The 16,734-nt window shown below is 39.3% G+C and overlaps 1 protein-coding gene across 10 annotated transcripts in view; it reads right to left on the reverse strand.

The window, feature by feature from the left end:
* Nucleotides 1-675: 675 nt before the first annotated feature.
* The window catches only part of CRYZL1 (crystallin zeta like 1), a 35,496-nt gene continuing 19,437 nt past the window's right edge, over nt 676-16,734 (reverse strand). For 7 of the 10 annotated variants that reach the window (XM_038581405.1, XM_038581404.1, XM_038581412.1 and 4 more), the window contains 7 exons: nt 11,314-11,447; nt 9,971-10,082; nt 6,686-6,784; nt 5,405-5,526; nt 4,455-4,560; nt 1,781-1,826; nt 696-1,025 (listed from right to left, as the gene is read on the reverse strand). In XM_038581405.1, coding sequence (XP_038437333.1) covers nt 902-1,025; nt 1,781-1,826; nt 4,455-4,560; nt 5,405-5,526; nt 6,686-6,784; nt 9,971-10,082; nt 11,314-11,447 — 743 coding nt within the window. In that variant the 3' untranslated portion in view covers nt 696-901. Of the gene's footprint in view, nt 1,142-1,780; nt 1,831-4,454; nt 4,561-5,404; nt 5,527-6,685; nt 6,785-9,970; nt 10,083-11,313; nt 11,448-16,734 lie in introns of all 10 variants that reach the window. The other 3 variants (XM_038581407.1, XM_038581406.1, XM_038581408.1) reach the window with 3 other exon arrangements.

Consider the following 16,734-nt stretch of genomic DNA (forward strand, 5'->3'; position numbering starts at 1 on the left):
CGCCGGCCCCGGCCCCGCCCCCGCCCCAACCCCGACGTGGCCCCGCCCCCGCGGACGAGCGCCGTCGGCCGCCCCGAGGCCCCGCCCCTTCCCCCTCCCCTCCCCGCCCCTCCCCTCGGTCGGGTCGGTCCGCTCCCTCGGCTCGGCTCGGCTCGGCTGCCGGGCGCTGCTGCCGGGTCCCTGGCGGTGGCGGTGGCGGTGGCGGTGGCCGGGTCGTGGGCGCCGAGGGGCGGGGCAGCCCGCGGCCCGGGGCACCGGGATAGCTGAGCGCTCTGTAGGTCTGGAGCAGAGACGTCCCGAGCCCCGGCCCCGGCCCCGGCCCCGGCCCCGGCCCCGGCGCTTGGATGAAAAGACGTCAGTCACACTGGGCTGCCGCTTGGGTTAAGCCTACGGCGGGCCGAGGCGGGCGCCCAGAGCCGGCGGGGGCCTGCGCCTCCACCCCCCGGACCGAAAACAGAGAACCCGGCGGGAGCCGAGCGAGCGCAGCCGCCCCGCCCCCCCCGCCCCCGCGGCCGCTCCCACCGGCGAGGCTCGGCCGCGGTCCTGCTGGATCCCGAGGAATCCCTGAAATGAATGAATGCCTGAAAAAATTTTACAGTGTCTATGGACTAGGGCCTCTGAGACTTGAAACCATACTCCAGGGCTTGCTAAGGCAGGCAGGCATTGAGAACGGAGTTGATACAAAAGTAATCACGTTACTTTAACATACCAAAACACTACCAACTTTATCAATAGAGTAGCGCGGCTTCTCCTGAAAGCAATTTTCTTCATGGGAAGGATTTTGTAACAAAGGCAAATGTGTAGAAACGAGCAAGAATTTCGGAATAATCCCTTTAGATGTTAATTATGGAGTTGTCTTGACCATTTGTACAATAATTTTTCAAGTGACTTCTCAAAAACTTTAAATAACTCTGAGTATCTTGACTCCTAGGAAAACCGGACACTTTGCTTTTATCTTCCTTTTCTGAACAATTTCCAAGGAAACTCGGGCTTCAAGTACTGGAAGGGGTTTATCCAACTGAGGTCTGAGAAAGAACAAAATTAAAATTGAACAACTTGCTTTTTTCTTCCTGGATTTTTCTGAACAACTTCCATGGAAACTTTCGCTTCATACAATGGAATGGGTTCATCCAACTGAGGCCTGAGGAAGAATGGTATTATTAGAAAAGTTAGGTCAAGGCAAAGATGAGTAGAACAATAGGATGGTAGTTGACAATTGCTATTGTTCAATTCTATTATTTTTTAAAAGATTTTATTTTTTAGAGAGCGTGCAGGAGCACTGGGAAAGGCAAAGGGAGGGGGAGAAGCAGACTCCATCATCCCAGGACCTGGATATCATGACCTGAGCCACCCAGGTGCCCCAATCCTATTATTTTAAATAATGCAAACAAACTTGTCCATTAGTATTCCCATTGTTAAAAGTGGTTAAGTTTTGAAGGGGAAAACTGCCAACTGTTTTGAAAAAACAAAACTGCATTTTCGCCTCTTCTCAGTCTACAGGTTATTTTAGGTTGCCTTGGGAAAGGTGATGAAAAAAGCAAAGGTTGTATGGTATGGTATGGAATGCACTAAGGAGAACTCATGGGTCACTTCTTAGGGAATACTTATTGGTGTATCACAAGATACACTTTGACAAATATTAAAGAGCGGCTATTTATCCAAAAAAAAAAAAAAAAACCCTATGGAGGCAACAGGTATGCTGTGAAAACTGAAATGAAAGTGGAAATGCTTGCTTACCTCCTTGAGAATAGAAAATAAACGATTTGATTACTTAGCGTACCTAAAAACTCCAGTTGATAGCTTCTCCATCACATCTTTTAGGATACGTAGCTGGAAAGATTGTTAAGGTGGCAGTCGAACAAAACCAGTCAATAAAAGGAAGATGTTAGGCAGGTCACCTATCTAAGTTCAGCACTCTCAGAAATTGAGAATTTAAGTTACAGACATTCTGTAAGCTGTGAAGTTTACCTTGGAAACAGGGAAATGGGGAACTTATTTGAGAGAAGCGGAGACATAACAGAGCCTAAACTTCTAAGGACAAGTGGCAGAAGCAGCAAGCCTAATGACTAGTCCTAAGTAATGACGCGTGTTCTCCCAAACAAGCAGAAGTGTGGTGTCAAGTTTTCCTTTTAGCACTATTTATGATATTTTTAGATAAAAATGTTAGCACTTGCATCTGTTAGGTGCACATTTATGTACTAAACTGGCTGCTAATTGGCTCAAATTTTATGGGCAGAAAAGTTAAATGTGTCACTAAGAGAATCAAGAAATAGTGTAAAATTAAGAAAAAAATTTAGTCATTTAATTGAAATTATAATTTTAGGATTGAGACTCTATGTAATTGCTAGTACTAGAGAATGACATATGGCATAGAACCAGTCGAAGGTCTGTTAAATCATAAGCAGCAGCTGGCTCACGTCTGAATTGATTGAGAAGGGACTGAAGTGAGGACTGAAGTCTGATTTGGAACTTGAGAGTTCAGGAATTAGAAAATGTAAATTAGAAAGTACGAACATAAGCCATTTTATTTTTATCTTAAAGATTTTAGGGCAGCCCTGGTGGTGCAGCGGTTTAGCGCCGCCTGGGGTGTGATCCTGGAGACCCGGGATCAAGTCCCATGTCAGGCTCCCTGCATGGAGCCTGTTTCTCCCTCTGCCTGTGTCTCTGCCTCTCTCTCGCTCTTTCTCTCTCTCTCTGAATAAATAAATCTCAAAAAAAAAAAAAGATTTTATTTATTCACAAGAAAGAGAGTGAGCAAGCATTGGATGGGTGGGGGGAGAGGGAGAAGCAGACACCTCACTGAGCAGGGAGCCCAATGTGGGGTTCCATCCCAGAACCCTGGGATCATGACCTGAGCTGAAGGCAGACATTTAACCAACTGAGCCACCCAGGAGCCCCAGAACATAAGCCATTTTAAAGATTTTCTTAAAGAGGACCTCATACTGCAAATTCTCTTTCTACTTAAGTGAAAATACTGAAGATGCCAACAGTAACTCTAAGAGTGTGTGTGTATGGAGGAAATTAAGTAACAAAGGCAAAGGAGCCAGCCTAGCTCCTGACATGTAAGATTCAAAACACACTATCTAGTGTTACTGTTAACACATGGTATTCTTCATTGTTAACATCTCATGATACTCTTGATAATTACAATGTTAGTGGACAGTTAAGTTGCTTAAACCTGAAATCTAAGGATTTCTTTTAGAAAGTTAAAAAATTAAGTTGATTTTCCAAATTCAAAGAAAAATATTTAGAAATACTTGAAACTCACACATTCCCTACAGTAAGGGGATGTTCTGGTTCTGAAATGTACTTTTTGTGACTCAACATATTCAGGGTCCTAATTAAAAACTCCTATTTGAAAGTTCTGAATTAATTCTGTCATTCTTGTAGAGGAGGTGGGCCTTTCTAAGTATCATGTGTACATAACAACACACATTTAACAAAAGCAAAGTATGATAGTGGACAAACTAAGGCAAGTTTCTTTCTTTGCATACAGATTTACTCTATTAAGTAATAAGAACTTATGTTTCATCCAATACAATTTTTACCAAGTACAGTTGCCTTTAAGACAGTTATCTTAGAAAAAAAAAGTTTTATTCATAGGTTTGACCCTGTTCTAAAGAGGTTTGGATCATTCTTTTGGAACTGCTTTCACATTCTCAAGAGAAGATTTCATTGCTTTTACCAAAACTGGAATGATTTGGCTTCATTCACCAGATTTTTCTTAGAATTAATTCCATTTAAAAAACAAACAAACCCATTTTCATTTGATGAAGATTTTCTAGCACTGTTAATCCTAAAACACCCCACAAGCTCTCTAATGCAGATGAGCATTCTGAAATGTCTTATGTAATAGCACCATCATAGCTTAGATTAAGGATGCAGCCTTGGGATCCCTGGGTGGCGCAGCGGTTTAGCGCCTGCCTTTGGCCCAGGGCACGATCCTGGAGACCCGGGATGGAATCCCACGTCGGGCTCCCGGTGCATGGAGCCTGCTTCTCCCTCTGCCTATGTCTCTGCCTCTCTCTCTCTCTGTGACTATCATAAATAAATAAAAATTAAAAAAAAAAAAAGAAAAGGATGCAGCCTTTCACAGTGATGTGTAATTTTCATAATGCCTTGTATCTTGTGGTTTCTCTTCCATTCAGAACCCAGTATGACTGCCTGGGTGATTCTTGTCCTGCCCCTTTCTAGTTGCATCCTGGGACACGTATTAATCTTTCTGTGAGACAGGGATAATGATAGTACTTACACCTCACAGGGCCATTTTAATGCTTAAATAAGTTAATACTTACAAAGCCTTTGGAACACTGTTTGGAATGCTCAATGAAAGTTAGCTATTATTATTATTATTATTATTATTATTATTATCAATCATCATTGTTAAAGAACTTAATGAGAGTACATGGTAAATCTCAAGCCATAAACTCAAGTCAGTAGATAAAAAAGGATATAAAGATATTTTCCCTGTTGCACATTTGACAAATTCCAAACTTCGTCATTAAGGAAAGCCACCGTTGCTCCTTTGAGGAAAAGGCAATGGCTATCTGGAGGATCCAACTTGGATAGAACATACAAAAACTCATCAATGACTGTGAGTTTAGTAGCAGACAGATGACTGATATCTTGAGCCAGAAAAACTTCTATGCAAATACCCAAATCACAAACAGCACACAAACAGCATACAAACTTTAATAACAATATGCAAAATGCAATGGTTTCTTTTCTAATTCATTGTTCCAAAACGATGAAAAGAGCAAGGTCAGATGCAAGACCTATGTAGAGGTGATGGAGTGGTAGTTTGTGTGCATGCATGTGTGTGTATATGTTGTATGAGCGTGTGCCTGTGTGTGAACACGTGTGTGTGCATGTGCATGCGTGTATGAGACAGAGTGAGATTTTTACCTGTTACTTACCAGTTATCTTCATGAGGATGTAAGAAAATCAGTGGCAATTGATATATGAGAGTTATGTTATCTACATATCAGCCATGATAAGAAAACTTGAATACTGTTGAAAAATATAACTTTGGGAGTAATGTATATACACACATTTGTAGTAAATTCCAACGTGAATGGGGAATTGTTGTAATTTTGTAGAAATATTTTGCCAAGTATATGCCAACAATGTTTGTTACTATGAGAAAAGAAAATCTTACTAGAAATACTAATAAAAAATTCAGAAGTCACTTCTTCCAAACCACTAAATAAAAGTTGAATGGCACTATTTCTTCATTTTGGCCACCATGTATCTAAAGTAAAAAAGAAAGCTACATTTCATTAGAAATAGGTATAATTCAGAATTTATCATTTCTTCACATCTTGCTTCAAAAGACTTAGGCATTATTCTTTGTTAATTACATCCTGTCAGTGTAATAGTAATGGTTTATTGTTTCTGATAATACCTGCAGGTTTTCTTCTGTTGTTACCCAATGGCCTCCAACACCAAGAAGTGTGATGATATCATGTTTATGAGGTAGTAGGTGTAATTTTACAGCTGGTTCATCATCTTTACTATATAATCTCACTTACAAGGGAATAGTTTAAAAAAAGAAAGAGAGAGAGAGACAAGAAATATATTTTATAGTAATCGGGTAAAAATTTATTCTTTATTCTTCAAATTAGTCCTCTTTACCTTTTTTTTTTTTTTTTTTTGAGTCCTCTTTGCTTTTACTTTTTAATGTTAGGAATGAGGAAGCATTCTTCTTAGAAAGAAAGTAACAATGTATTCAGACACCTTAAACTTTTTGCATTAAAACTGGTCATAAAATTTACTCTAGATTCAATTACAAGTGAAATAACAAAAGACAAAAAGTTTATTTTCATTTTAAAACCAGGCAAGGCAACAACATAATACATAACTAAGATTGATAGTTTTAATCATATCATTGACTAATTCTTTGGGAAAAGTTGACTTCTGATTAAGGAACCCACAGACTCAAGATAGTCACACATTGACATAACTATTGAAATGTGTATTTGAAAAGTTAGTGACCTACACAGTCACTTACACTGAAAGATTTTTCTGAGTTAATTTCACACTTGATCTTAGCCAAAAGGCCAAGAAGTGATTTTTCTGAGTTAATTTCAAGTCCTGAAAATAACTGGTTAAAAAGAAACATGTTAAAATGGTCACAGTTGTATTCCTAGGATTCTCATCACAGAAGATAAATCTTAACAAAGTATGAAGCCTCCCTTTGCAGGCTTGTGAATCCTATGTTTTCTGTGCAATGGCCCTACCTAAGTGTGTACAGATTAGGTGTTAAATAGATACTGGTTAAATAACAAAAGGTAAAGGAAGGTAAAAAAAAAATGCTTTTTTCCAAATAGAGATTGCAGAAGTCAGCCATCCAATAGAGGACAGACAGACACAGCACAACTAAGTATCTGGCTGAGAGCTGAACTAATGTGTATCATCTGGGAACCCCTGAGAATAGATGATGTTCATTTCCGTAGAAACATTTAAACTCCAATGCCTGTATTTTAAAGGTAAGCATGCTCTCTCTTCCAGACAGTATTTACAATGGGATTCAAGAAGCTCCAGTTTAAATAGAAATGTTAAAAACAAAACATGACATCAATTTAATAAATGTTAATTATTACCTGGTTATATATTAATTTTTTTTTGAGATGCATCCATCACACTACAAAAATGACACAGACTATTGATCTAGTAAAGTACCTACCTCCAGCATCTAGGACAATATCTACTCCCAGGCCACCTGTTTCCTCTAAACAGCTTTCAGCAACATGGGCTTTCCCACTAGAAACGTCGATGACTCGGGCTGTAAAGGACAGGAAGTCAGGCAATTTTATTGTTCTCTATGTGATGAGTACAAAGAAATCAGAGAAAAAGCAAAAGCAAATATTTCTTCTCTGAAATGTATGGAGTGGTTCAATTACTGGATCCAAATTTTATTTTATCTTTTCTGACCCAACAGTGGTAAGGATTAATTTAAAGGAAGGGACTGGTATATTCAATAAAATTAAAATACTTCATATTGGGGCACCTGGGGCAGCCCAGGTGGCTCAGTGGTTTGGCGCCGCCTTCGGCCCAGGGCGTGATCCTGGAGACCCGGGATCAAGTCCCACGTCGGCCTCCCTACATGGAGCCTGCTTCTCCCTCTGCCTGTGTCTCTGCCTCTCGTTCTGTGTCTCTCATGAATAAATAAAATCTTTAAAAAAAAAAAATATTGGGGCACCTGGGTGGCTCAGTGGTTGAGTGTGCCTTCGGCTCAGGTTGTGATCCCAGGGTCCCGGGATCGAGTCCCGCATCGGGTTCCCAGCAGGGAGCCTGCTTCTCCCTCTGCCTATATCTCTGCCTCTCTGTGTCTCTCATGAATGAATAAATAAAAATAAAAAAATACTTAATATTTTGTGGATGATGTGTTCCAAGGCTGGCCTACTAAAAGAGGACTGTACCTTATTGCTAAATAGAACAGAGAATCTGTAAACCACAGAGATAAATACATATTGAGGCATAAACTGAAAGATTAGGCAATTTCTTATGTTCAGGTTTAATAGAATTTAGAGCTAAAAAGTAAAAACAGTATTTGTGTGATATAATACTTCTCTATTATCCCTTTTCAGTCATGGAAATCCACCACCCCCTGCCTTCCCCACTTGCTCTTTAAAATGAAGAAAAATCCTGGAGATTAAGGGGAAAAAATGGTTATTTTGATCAGCTAGTGAAAACTAGACTAGTTTTAGAGTATTATATCAATAGAACAAGCCAATGAGATTAAAAAAAAATCTAGGGATTTCTGGGTGGCTCAGTGGTTTAGTGTCTGCTTTTGGTTTAGGGCGTGATCTTGGGATCCTGGGATGGAGTCCAGCATCAGACTCCCCGGGGGAACCTGTTCCTCCCTCTGCCTGTGTCTCTGCCTCTCTGTCTCTCATGAATAAATAAGTAAAATCTTAAAAAAAAAAAAAAACAAAAAAAAAAAACAAAACCTCAGTATTTGAACTGTCAAAATGAAGACATGTTTATAATTCCTTTTCATAACTTTTAGTACCTTCTTGTAAAAGAGAATTCCTCACAGCATGGCTCAGATGGAGGCTCAGGTAGGGGGTGTAGAACGACAGTGATCTAAGAGGTGGGGGCCGGGGGCAGGCCTAGGGAAGACATTTGGGAAGGGACTGAAGTACCTCTGAAGGGCAGGAAGAAGCCTCTCCATTCAACAATACAGTTCATGGTCTGCCCTCCAACCCTCAAGTCCATTTCCAAACTTTTCCTGTTTTTCCTCCTTTCTCCAGTCCCTGTCTTAACCTTTCTTCCATGTCTTGGTTATCTCTGCCAGAGGCAGAAGGTAACAATGGAAGTAAGGAGGGCTTTAAGGTTGGATAGGCCTGGATTTAAATCCCACTCCAATCTAGTTGTAGCTCCTTGGACACACTGGTTAAATCCTGTAGATGCTGCGCCCTGGTTCACTGACGGGGCTGTTGACGATGTCAGGATAGATTATTCACATTAACACTCAATGAACCTTACTCCCCTTCCTGCCTGCCCCTCACACTCTGGCTCAGCCTCTTGTCTCTGTTAGTTTCTCCATTCCTCATTTTTCTCTCCTTGGTCATTTTTTCAGTCTATTTTCTTTATCCTTTCCATTTGTATTATTTGGACAGGTTCAATCTTTTCATTTTTTTGTTGAGCATTTTTTAATTATTATTATTTTTTTAATTCCAGTAGAGCTAACAGTGTTCTATTAGTCTCAAGTGTACAATATAGTGATTCAGCAGTTCTATACATTACTCAGGGCTTGTCAAGATAAGTGTCCTCTTGGAATGCCTGGGTGGCTCAGTGGTTGAGCGTCTGCCTTCAGCTCAGGTTGTGACCTGACCCTAGGGTCTGGGATCGAGTCTCACATTGGGCTTCCTGCAGGGAGCCTGCTTCTCTCTGCCTATGTCTCTGCCTCTCTATGTCTTTCATGAGTAAATACATAAAATTAAAAAAAAAAAAAAAAAAAAGATAAGTGTCCTCTTAATCCTCACCCACCTCTCCTCTCGTGACCATCAGTTTCTTCTCTATAATTAAGAGTCTGTTTCTTGGTTTGTTTCTCTTTTTTTTTTTTCCTTTGTGCATTTGTTTTGTTTCTTAAATCCCACCAGTGAAATTGAATGGTATTTCTTTCTGACTAGCTCATTTTGCTTAGCATTATACTCTTTAGCTCCATCCATGTTGTTGCAAATGGCAAGATTTCATCTTTTAATGGCTGAATAATATTCCTATGTATATATGAGACATATATTTCATATCATTTTTATCCATTCATCAGTCAATGGACATTTGGGCTGCTTCCATTATTTAGCTTTTCTAAATATTGATGCTGTAATAAACAGAGGGGTGCATGTATCCCTTTGAATTAGTGTTTTATATTTTGGGGTTAAATACCCAGTAGTGCGATTACTGAATCACAAGGTAGTTCCATTTTTAGCTTTTTGAGGAACCCCCATACTGTTTTCAATAGTGGCATGCACCACATCCTCTCCAACACTTGTGGCTTCTTGTGTTTTTTATTTTAGCCATCTCATTGTGGTTTCGATTTGCATTTCCCTGACGATGAGTGATGCTGAGCATCTTTTCATTTGTCGGCCATCTGTATTTCTTCTTTGGAGAAATATCTGTTCATGTCTTCTATGCATTTTTAATTGGATTATTTGTTTTCTGAGCGATGAGTTGTATGAATTCTTTATGTATTTTGGATACTAACCCTTTATCAGAGAAGTCATTTGCAAATATTTCCTCCCATTCAGTAGGTTGTCTTTTAGTTTTGTTTCCTTCATTGCGCAGAAACTTCTTATTTTGATGTAGTCCTAATAGTTTATTTTTGCTTTTGTTTCCCCTGCTTCAGGAAACACACCTAGAAAAAAGTTGCTATGGTTGGGATTTTGTACTTTATGAGTTTAGTCTATAAGATGATATCTCTTCAAAATTTTCTGTTGCAGAGTCTGTGTTGAGTAATAGTACTCACCTATAGAAGGCCTAAGTCTTTCAAGGCATTGCTTGTCTTCAAGGCTGCCTGCTGTTGAAATCACTTTGGCTCCTCTATGGTGTGCTAACTGAATAGCTATCATACCAAGTGCCTGTATGGGGAAAAAATACAAAATGGGCTTACAGATATAAGGCAGAGACCATATCTAACTTGTTTCATAGGCCGTTTAATAAAGTCTAATAGCTTAGTGCTACTTTTGTTTTTTTTAAGATTTTATTTATTTATTCATGATAGACATAGAGGGAGAAAGAGGCAGAGACACAGACAGAGGGAGAAGCAGGCTCCATGCACCGGGAGCCCGACGTGGGATTTGATCCCGGGTCTCCAGGATCGTGCCCTGGGCCAAAGGCAGGCGCCAAACCGCTGTGCCACCCAGGGATCCCCAGCTTAGTGCTACTTTAGTATATTTTTGAATATTATGACAGAAAAAGAAATAGAAATATGGACAAGGTTGAGACATTTGACTTTCTTTTTCAGAAGGGGTGGCAGAAAAGGTATACATGCACATGCTCTCACCCATTCTCGTCATTGCACATAATTTCAAGATGGAGGGCTGCATTCAGAAACTTGGCCCCAGGAAGAGAAAAATGGGCTTTTAAGGGCCTTATCAGCATGATGTTCTAAGCTAATTTCACAGTACATGCATGGGTCCATCTATCTCTCTTTAAAGATCAAAGAACTCTCAAAAGCTCCATCCTTTTGCTGACCTGAGGGGTGAGCTCAAGGAAACACTACTACCCTGATGCTAGGCATCAGGTTGAAGCCAATGCTGAAGACAGTTCTGCCTTTTTTGCACAGAAAAGCAAGGGATAAAAGCATTTTCAACAGCCACATAAAAAATGATAAAAATTCACCCCAAGTTTTGTGACCTTTTTAGATTATAATCTATTTTTATGTATTTTTAGTGTCTTGAACTATTTTTTTGTTGATACGTGTAATATATTGACAGGAGCGCATTTTTTATCTTGTGTGACACATCTAGAAATACAACACCTTATCGACACAAGTGTAAGTGTGAGGCATATACAAAATTAGTAGGGAGTTTTGGGGCATGGCTTCAAAGATTTCATGAGCCATTTCAGGCTCTGTAAAACAGGCATAAAGACATGGCTTGTCTGCTTTTTTAATGTACTAGCAGATTCAAAATAATAAACTAAACATCCTTAAGTCTAACTTTAATCTCCTATTAGTCAAAGCTGCCTATTTTAACAAAATGAGCAGTGAATAAGCTATCAGCAGAGAATTATATTAGCAAATGGATGGCCTACTTCCTAAGTTTAGTAGCTTTTGATCTGTTTCTTAGCAGAATTATTAGCACCTACACTGGCTCCATCCATTATCAGCACTGATTTTCCAGGAGAGAGATGAGAAAGATAATGCAGAGCTGTATAGGCTCGTACTCCATCCCGAATGGTTCCAGCAGCTTCTGTCCATGTAACTTTTTCTGGTTTGTGAACTGTCACAAAGAACAAGAGGAAGCAATCAGTTAGCAAATTCCATTAGTCCTGACTCCTGGATCTATCTCTTCTCAGCCCCACTGTGGCCCTGGTCCAAGGCACTACTCCTTTCTCTTTTGCCGATATTTTGGTTTCCCCAGTTCCATTCTTGCCCACATGTAATGCACTCTTAGCATAGGAGTCAGTGTGTGTGTGCATTTTTAAAATATTATATTGTGAAATAAAACACATGCAGAAAAGTACATGGGACGTAAGTATAGATGGGTGGATAAATACCAAGATTGGTAAGCACCAATCTTGGTTGAGAGAGAGAAAACGCACAACCCACAGCCTTGTCTTTCCCACCAGAGGTTGCTACCTCAGTCTTGTTCACCTTCATAGTTTATGGCCCAAGTATGCATTTCTGAACAATGTCATTTAGTTTTGCCTCTTTTTGAACTTTATCTCAGTGGCATCATATGAACTCTTTTCTATCTTCCTCTTTCCCTCTCAACATTGTTTTTTTTTTTTTTTTTTTTAAATTTTTATTTATTTATGATAGTTACAGAGAGAGAGAGAGAGAGAGAGGCAGAGACACAGGCAGAGGGAGAAGCAGGCTCCATGCACCGGGAGCCCGATGTGGGATTCGATCCCGGGTCTCCAGGATCACGCCCTGGGCCAAAGGCAGGCGCCAAACCGCTGCGCCACCAGGGATCCCCCTCTCAACATTGTTTTAAAGCCATAACCATTTTTGTAAATGTGGCTGCAGTGCTTTCCTTTTTCTGGTGTTTTATGGCTTTCCACTATGTGAAAACATTCATTCGTGATACAACTCTAGTAGAGGACGATTTGTGTTGTTTTCAGTTTGTGGCAGTTTTAAACCATGCTGCTAAGAATGCTCTCATATAAAAGATGGCATTATGCTGTCATGTGGGTTTTTTCTAAGACAGTACTCAAGGATGGAAATCCCACCTCACAGGAATACCACCTTTGCTTTACTACATACTACTGAAGTGGCTGTCTGAATTCATTCTCCCATATAGCTGGGTAATGGAGCTCCTATCACTGTAAACATCCTTGTCAACCCCTGGCACTAGTATACATTCTTACCAATCATACGGGTGTGTAAAGGGTTTCTTACTGTGATTTTAACTTGTTTTTCCGAACGCTTTTCTGTGTTTGCTGGCCATCTGGAATTCCTTTTGTGAAACTGTTTTATCAATTTCTTTGTTGTATTATCTTTTACTTATTGATTTACAGGAAGTTAAAAACATATTCTAAATGAACTGCTTGTTTACATGTTCTAAGTATTATTTTCAACTTTATGTCTTCTCTCTTCAATATCCCTAATAGTGTTTTGGAAAACAGAAGTGTCAGAATGAACTTTCTTTTCCTGGGGCTTGAACTTACGACCTGAAATGAAGACCTGAGTTGAGATCAAGAGTTGGACACCTAATTGACTGAGCCACCCAGGCGCCCCCAGAATGATCTTTAAAAGCATACATAACATGCTAACACTTCTCTGTTTAAAGTTCAGTGGTGGGGCACCTGGGTGTCTCAGTTGATTGACTGACTCTTGATGTTAGCTCAGTTCATCAATGGCTTTCTACTGTACTTGAGACAAAATGCAAACTCCTAATATAAAGAGCTCTATATGATCTGATCATTAAGCTCTTCCTTAATAAATTAAATTATTTAGTTTTTAGGTTTTTATTTTGTACAATGAATGTGATTTTTTTCAGTTAAAAGCTATCCTCTCTCATTTTACCTAAAATCAACTTTCTAACACTTCTGTAGTCTACTCTTTCAAATGTTTTCCCTCTAAAGTTGAGATGGTGTAGCACAGGCCACTCAGCATTGCACATATCAACTAGTGCCATCTAGAGGACAGAATACCCGCACGTATGTGCTGAAAATGTTCAGACCAGCAAGGCATTAAAATAGAGCACCAGGTGATATCACTCACGCATGGTACTTTATTCTTTACCAAACTCTTTAAAATACCTATCCTCCTAATTTTCTTGATTATAAGGTGAGGTTCAGGGTAATTAATTTGTCTGGGGCCACACAGCTAAGAAATTCGAATGTCTGACTCTAAAGCACACCTACTCTAACAGAGCACACTCAAGGTACCTACAGTTTACTTATATTGTTGTTGTTGTTGTTTTTAAAGATTTTAACTTATTTGACACACACATAGAGCACAAGCAGGGAGAGCAGCAGAAGGAAAGGGAGAAGCAGATTCCCTGCTGAGCAGGGAGCCCTATGTGGGGCTCAATGCCAGGACTCTGGAATCACCACTTGTACCAAAGGTAGATGCTTAACCAACTGAGCCACCCAGGCATTTCTAGTTTACTTATATTGTTGCAGGAATATCCTCCATTATAAGAATTGGGACTGCCTATATTCATTAAGAAATCAAACATGTAGGGGTGCCTGGGTGGCATAATCAGTTAAGCATCCAATTCTTGGTTTCAGCTCAGGTCATGATTTTGGGGTTGCAAGACTGAGCCCCACATTAGGCTCTGTGTTCAGCAGAGTCCTTCAGGATTTTCTCTTTCCCTCTGCCCCTTCCCTCGTTCACTCTCTGTCTCATTAAAATAAATAAATCTTTAAAAGAACCCCAAAACAATCAAACCAAACTTGTAGTCCTTTAAAAAAAAAAAAGCTAACAGTAATAAACTATATTTAGATAGCAAGGGCTCTAACATTGCATGGTAATGTGGTTTAATGTTGAGATCCTTGCTTTTGTGTTAGGTGGTCCACAAGTATTTATTATGTTATGAAAAACTAAAAATATAAATAGAAGAATCAGGGAGGTATAATAACAGCAATATCAAACCCAAGAATTATAATTTCAATTCTTTCTACCTTAGGTCCAAAAAAATAATGCTGAAAATGTGTACTAAATTTTGAATGAAAAAATTATTTTTATGCTTGACATAAATGGCTTAAGAGTTGAAAGCACAAAAGAACTGGAAGATTCAATCAACTTCTTAACTTTATCTTTAGTTTTCTGTAGCAGGATTAGTAAGACATTTTTGGGGAAGTTGTTTGGAACCTAATTCTTCAGTTTGGGAAAGAACAGACTTATCTGAAGGTGACTGAGTATTCAACTTTCATTATAAAAAAATTACTAAAGAATTAACAGAAACTGAAATAGAGTTGTGCTAAACTGAATATTTCCTTCCGCAAAACTCCAGGGAACATACTGAAATTACTTCATCTTTTACAAAATGTCGGAGCACCAACAGAATTTAGAGGCTATCCAGTTTGGTGAATGTGCCCAGTGTCTTGTCCAAAGGCAAGCAGTCACAGTAAGTGGCCATTCTTAAAGTTCCTCTCTTTTTTTTTTTTTTTTTTAATTTTTATTTATTTATGATAGTCACAGAGAGAGAAAGAGAGGCAGAGACACAGGCAGAGAGAAGCAGGCTCCATGCACCGGGAGCCCGACGTGGGAATCGATCCTGGGTCTCCAGGATCGTGCCCTAGGCCAAAGGCAGGCGCCAAACCGCTGCGCCACCCAGGGATCCCTTAAAGTTCCTCTCTTAAAGAAACATTTTACTGTATTTTTTTCCTCAAGGAATATCTGGAATTATTTTCTTTATATGTGTTAATGGATTTTTGGACTACAATCCTCCTGATTCATAGGAAAATAAAAGGTCATTTGTGTGGTTTGCTTGTCTTAGTTTAAGCTTTATAGCTAGGAAACTGATGTTCCAATTTGCTTTTCTCTTTCTGGTCCATTTTACGAATCTCCAGTATTTGGCGACACCTAGAAAAATGGACCCTTTTTGCCCGGTTGTCGGATAGCTCTCTTTTCAATTTTCTGAGGAACCTCTATACTATTTTCCAGAGTGGCTGCACCAGCTTGCATTCCCACCAAAAGTGTTAAGCGGCTTTCCCTTTCTCTGCATCCTTGCCATCATCTGTCATTTCCTGACTTGTTAATTTTAGCCATTCTGACTGGTGTGAGGTGGTAGCTCATTGTAGTTTTAATTTGTACTTGCCTGATGCTGAGTGACATCGAACATTTTTTTATGTGTCTGTTGGCCATTTGTATGTCTTCTTTGGAGAAATGTCTGTTCATGTCTTTGGCTCATTTCTTCATTGGATTATTTGCTCTTTGGGTGTTGAGTTTGCTAAGCTCTTTATAGGTATTTACCACTAAGATACAAATGTAGTGATCCGAAGGAGCACCTGCACCCTAATGTTTATAGCAACAATGTAGACAATAGCCAAACTATGGAAAGAGGCCAGATATCCATTGACAGATAAATGGATAAAGAAAACATATATATAGATATAGATATATCTACACACACACACACACACACACACACTGGAATACTACTCGGCCATCAGAAGGACTGAAATCTTGCCATTTGCAACAATGTGGATGGAACTAGAGGGTATTATGCTAAGTGATAAGTGATATAAGTCAATCAGAGAAAGACAATTATATGATTTCACTCATGTGGAATTTAACAAAACAGGATCATAGAGGAAGGGAGGGAAAAATAAAATGAGATGAAATCAGAGAGGGAGACAAACCATAAGAGACGCTTAATCATAGGAAACAAATTGAGGGTCACTAGAGGGAGGTGGGGGATGGGGTAACTGGGTAATGGACATTAAGGAGGGCTTATTATGTAATGACCACTGGGTATTGTATAAGACTGATGAATCACTGAACTCTTCTTCTGAAACTAATAATACATTATATGTTAATTAACTGAATTTAAATTTAAAAAAAGAAAAAAATTTATTCCAAAGCTACTGTAATCAAAGCAATTTGACTGGCGTAAAAATGGATATATAGATCAGTTAAATAGGATTGAGTCCAGATATAAACCTATATATGGTCAATTAATTTTGAACAAGAGTGGGATGCCTGGATGGCTCAACAGATGAGCATCTGCCTTCAGCTTAGGGCGTCATCCCAGTCCAGGGATCGAGTCCTGGATTGGGCTTTCTGTGAGGAGCCTGCTTCTCCCTCTGCCTATGTCTCTGCCTCTCTTTATGACTCTCATGAATAAATGAAATCTTTAAAAAAAAAGAAGATTTGAACAAGAGTGTCAAGACAATTCAGTAGGTATAGAAGAGTCTTTTCAACAAATGATTCTGGGACACTAGATATCTACATGTAAAAAAAAGAACATTTATTTCATACCATGTAAAAAAATTAACTCAAAATGGATCACAGAAGTAAACATAAGAGTTAAATATATAAAATTCTTAGGAGAAATCATAGGTGTAAATGTTTGTAAAATTATCTTTGGCAACGAGTTCTTAGAAATAATAATA

The sequence above is a fragment of the Canis lupus genome, chromosome 31, assembly GCF_011100685.1.
Source record: "Canis lupus familiaris isolate Mischka breed German Shepherd chromosome 31, alternate assembly UU_Cfam_GSD_1.0, whole genome shotgun sequence".
Taxonomy (NCBI): Eukaryota; Metazoa; Chordata; class Mammalia; order Carnivora; family Canidae; genus Canis; species Canis lupus.